Source organism: Electrophorus electricus, chromosome 1 (genome assembly GCF_041902795.1).
Source record: "Electrophorus electricus isolate QZ-2024a chromosome 1, ASM4190279v1, whole genome shotgun sequence".
NCBI classification, from domain to species: Eukaryota; Metazoa; Chordata; class Actinopteri; order Gymnotiformes; family Gymnotidae; genus Electrophorus; species Electrophorus electricus.
The window spans coordinates 36,304,506-36,309,505 of record NC_137497.1 but is presented as its reverse complement, the minus strand read 5'-3'; the positions used below and the strand labels follow the sequence as shown (position 1 = coordinate 36,309,505).

At 47.9% G+C, this 5,000-nt stretch overlaps 1 protein-coding gene across 4 annotated transcripts in view; it reads left to right on the top strand.

Annotated features, from left to right (window-relative positions):
* Positions 1-5,000, top strand: part of cnksr2a (connector enhancer of kinase suppressor of Ras 2a) — a 214,562-nt gene that overhangs the window by 33,922 nt on the left and 175,640 nt on the right. For 2 of the 4 annotated variants that reach the window (XM_035526032.2, XM_035526031.2), the window contains exons 9-11: positions 2,124-2,270; positions 3,766-3,899; positions 4,141-4,346. In XM_035526032.2, coding sequence (XP_035381925.1) covers positions 2,124-2,270; positions 3,766-3,899; positions 4,141-4,346 — 487 coding nt within the window. The remainder of the gene's footprint in view (positions 1-2,123; positions 2,271-3,765; positions 3,900-4,140; positions 4,347-5,000) is intronic. The other 2 variants (XM_035526035.2, XM_035526034.2) reach the window with 1 other exon arrangement.

Genomic DNA, 5,000 nt, shown 5'->3' with positions numbered 1-5,000 from the left:
CCAACACAACACAAACACACCCCATGAAGAACTATTAGCCAAGGTAATAACAGCTTGGAGGGCTTACAGGAATGGCGGGCAGAGGGGTTGAGGAGAAAGAGTTAAGCTACTCCTGTCTTGGAAGTTCTGCTGTTTGTGCAGCACCCTTAATGGGAATGTTGAGAAAAGCATCCGAATGTCCAGGCCCAGCCCATCTCAGTGCGTCCCTGTGTGCGTGTGTGTGTGTTGCCAGTCATTGTTACAGTTGCATGTTTGTGTAGGTTTTGGGGAAAACTGTCCGGGTGCAGTTGTGGACGTCTGCTGTTTTTAGCAAATGAAGGCTTTTTCATTTAGGTCATATTGATCATTAAATACAAATGAACACAACACTTAACAAATGAACACAACACTTTACAGTGCCATATCATTTTGGTTTTTTTTCCCTAGTAGGGATCGATCAAGTTTTTTTGGGAAAAAAGTATGTGAACCCTCATTTATCAATAACCTGCACAGGAGTTCTGCATTATTGCTGCGCTGTTCGATCCAAAATCTTCTGGGTTTTATATCGCAGACAGACGCTCTGATATTCTGCTGGAGAATTACTTCATACAGCTTTTGATTCATTGATCTCTGGAAGAGTTCAAGCCATGCAGGCGCCGAGGCGCCAGAGATAACTCACATTATATTAGCCTCCATCACACATCAAAGCTGACATTAGGATGTTTGACGGTATGCAGGGGTTTTGTATGCTGCACTTTCCTCCATGGAAGCCTAGAAGCGATTGGCACTCTTGGGGAGTGTTGTTCTTACGACAGACTCATAAACATGGCTGCAGTCCTCCAGCTGCCATCCTAGGGAGCTCGATCGCTTGTCTGCGGATTCCCGGCAGGACTCTTAGGCAGAGTAGCAGTGATGCCCGCTTCCTGTCCAAGTACAAACTAAACTCTCCGCCTGACTGGACTGGCAGAGGCCTATGTTTAGAAATCGTATTTAGAACCCGACCAGTTTTGTTTTTTTAATAACTGTTCTTCTAAGATCTTCCAAAAAAGCTTGTTCATCATATAACACATTGCACCATATTGCGTGTACATTGCAACAGAATTCGATTTAGTTTTATATGCTGCCGAGGGAGGCATAACTGAGAATCACAACCAAGTGGCATCATGTACAGGAAAATGTGCAGGGCGTATGAGCTGGACACGCCCAGGTCCGAACAGAAGGAACCGCAGAAAGTGGTAGAAAACAACACAGCTCCCATCTTATTGGATCTCCAGTTCCAGACGGACAAGCAAGTAATGATGGACCAATCAGAAACAAGATAAGTTGCTGAAAACAGCAGGGGTAATGGATATGACAGGCCCAGGTGATGCACCTGACAGAGAGAATGTGGAAGGCTAACCAGGGTTGTCCCAGTGGTGATAGGGGCACTTGGGGCTGTGACCTCTAAGCTGGAGGAGTGGCTCCAACAGATCCCAGGAATTACATCATAAGTCTAGAAGAGTGCAATTCTAGGAACAGTGAAAGTACTGCACGGCACCCTCAAACTCCTCCCCTAGCACCTCACCCCGCCAAGAAGGTTGAGTCAGGAATTTATGATGTGTGTATTTTAGGAGACATTCACGAAGAAATGCAGGTCATTCAAAAATGTGTGTGTGCACGTGTGCGTGCGTGTGTGTGCAAACAGCCCTATTTCTCATAGACTTGTGGCTACATTGATTTCTTCTCCTTAAGGTTTTTATATTATCACGGTTTTCTAATCATTTAGCAGCTAGATGAGTGTTGAGCAGTATTAACTGCATGTTCAGCTGACGTGCAGTGTTCTGGATCAGAGTTAAAGGCAGCAGCATGTGGTTATCGTGCACGATTTCATCTTTGTAATCAGTGTGTGGATAGTTAGAAAGCCCCTGCCCAGTCAGTTCCAAACCTGGGCTGTGCTCAAAGTATAAAGGTTTTCGTGAACAAGGCCCCATTCATGAAAGCGCACCTGCCAAATGCACATTCACTTTGATCTCTCTATACTCACCAGCCTTACACATAAAGAGACAACAAGCGTGTATTCTGTCATCCGGCAGTTGACGTTTAGCGTTGGGTGTGTGTCTGTGTGTTTGTGTTTGTTCCTGTTGACCCTGTGTTTGTCACTGTAGGTGGGCTGGCAGTTGAAAAACTTGGTAAACTCTCTGCGTGGGGACCCTGGAGGGGTGACACTGACATTGAAAAAGCGTCCCCAGAGCACGCTCACGTCCGCTCCAGCGCTGCTAAAGAACATGAGGTGGAAGCCCCTGGCCCTTCAGGTAGGAAGCTCCTCCCCATGCCCCACACCCCACTCCTCTACCACCTACCCCACCTCCCAGGCTACAGTCTGCCTCCAGCCCCAGGCAGGGTTCCCCCTCGGTGACGTGCTAGCTCCCCGCCTCAGCGCTGACTGCCGCACGGCTCTGCTCTGCACCTGCCTGGCTCTAGGACTAGCCCCGCGGGGCGTACCGCCCAGGGAGGGGCTCTGGCTGCATGTGGTGACGGCTTGGGGCTGTGCGATAGAGAATGAAGAGGGGTTTTTAGACTTGAGTTGAAGGTGTTTGGGTGTGTGTGTGTGTGTGTGTGTGTGGAAGGGGGGGAGGTGTGCATTCTCGATGTGTCCCCACACTGATAGAGAAATGAAAATTCTTTGGAGAACGCAGACATTTGGCTGCTCTGTGTGAAGAAAAATTCTCTTTACAAAATAAAAATAATAATAAATTTCCGTTTGGTTTCTGAGGTTAAGATCGTGGTGATGTTAAGATTATGGTGATGTGCGCGTCCATAGCATTTTTCAGCCAGTATAAAACACAAGCCAATACAAAAGTTGTGTGTGTGTGTGTGTGTGTGTGTGTGTGTGTGTGTATGTGTGTGTGTGTGTGTATGTGTGTGTGAGTGTGTGTGTTTTCTAACAGAAAGACTGGCTTTAATCAGCTTTTGTTTTTAATTGGAGGATTTCACACCCACCCTCTGCCCTTAACTCATACCCTAATCGCCTTCCACTGTGTGCTTCCTAGCAGCTGTGTGTGCGTGTGAGTGTTTATTTGCATGTGTATCTGTGTGCATTTGTGTTTGTCAGACCTGCATATGGGATCATGCCATATCAATACATTTTAACTGGATGTATACAGAAACCATCAGTATCAGATACCATTTTCGATCGTTTCGATTCAGATATCAGAGATGCTGGCTAGATAGCAGTACTGAGTTTACACCATGCTCATAATGAAAGATTAATTTCATAAAGTTTGATATAATGTATTTATTTAAATATGCATGTAGCTACATTTTGCTACGTTTAGCTGCATGTACCGATTACAAGTTGAGCGCCGTATATGGTACTTGATGAGTTCTTTTTCTAACTATATATTAATATCATCTTACTATATTTTAAAAAGTTCAAACCTGTCATGCACTGTGTTACATTACCTTGCAGACCTGCTACCAACTGACCAGAGACCCTAATCAGATTATTCAAAGGCAGTACATTATTTGGAGAGGCGGGGGTACTTCTGTCTGGCTCATACATCGTGTCAGGCTCAGTGACCCCGACACTGGTGGAGCAGAAAGCAAGTAGACAGTGGTGCGATCCACCATATCCAGCTCTCCAGCCTCTCTCTGAGCTCCAAGGCCTGTTAAACCCACCTTCTGTCTCTGGAAGCCAGACACACCCCCATTCTTTGACGGCTTGCTGATTTAACGGATGTGTAAGTTGTGTAGGATCGATATGACCTCTGATCCGCCATCGATTGCTCCTGTCTGTCCTCCTTGCAGCCGGTCGCTCCCAAAAGCCCCACCAGCAGCTCGGCCACACCCACAAGCACCATCAGCACACCCTCCAAGAGGGACAGCTCCGCCCTCCATGACCTTTATATACCGCCTCCTCCTGCTGAGCCCTACGCGCCCAGGTAAACGCAGGTGCTCCTTTCACTCAGGGTGACTCCACTGCTTGCCGTTGTTTATCTTTTAGCAATGACCTTGTGCTCGCTTGCATTCTCGCTAGGTTACAGTACACGACTCAAGCAGTCCCCGTGTACTCTCACGTGCATACAGTTCAGTCTATGGCCGGTGGCCTGCACGGGCCGGGTGTGAGCAGCGACGCTAGGCAGCCCATTAAGTGCCTGCTGAGTGTTTACGGCCTGTGTGTAGGGATGACCAGGGCAACATTCTCGGTGAGGAGCGAGGGCAGGGAGGAGTCTCTGCGGCTAAGGGCTCTGAGTCACCCAACTCCTTCCTGGATCAGGAGTACAGACGGCGCTTCCCTCTCATGGAGGAGGAGGCCGTGCTCTACTGCTACGAGTATGACCCTGGCCGCGGAGCCCCGCCCTCACGCCGTGAGGGCACACCCACCTATGGTACATGCACACACACACCCACCCCACGTTATAACAAACATACACACACACACACACAAATACACACACACACACACACACTCACACATCTGTATTCCAGGCCTCCAATACACAAGCACATGCTCTAACACGACACTATTTTATACACAAATCCTACTTTCATCTAACACTCATTTCTACTTTGTTGTATAGGGCATTTTCCATTTTTGTTACAGATCACACATGCGGTATGTTGCCTACAGGGAAAGAAAATGCATTTTCTAATCGTTAAAAAAGTTCCTACACCACATACAGACAGTCCGCCATGTTTAAACATTTGTTTGTTTCACAGTCTACAACTGCTGACAGGGACCTTTTTTTTCTAAAAGAAACATGACATTGGAAGACTTCCCTCTGGCTTCAGCCTCCTCCCAACATGGAGATCCATGTTACGTTAATGCAGCAGCGGTCAGTGCTGCTCTTGTAACAGACGAATTAGGTGCTGTGGGCTGAGAGGCGTCCAGGCGGAGATGATTAGCGCTGTGAGGCTGGAGGACTCGCCTCCAGACACCGCTGGCTACGACGTGGGCCTCCCGAGAGAACGTGCTGTACTCGTGTGTTGGTGGGATGTGCGTGAGAGAGTGTGTGCGCGTCCGTATCGGGTCTGGAGAATAC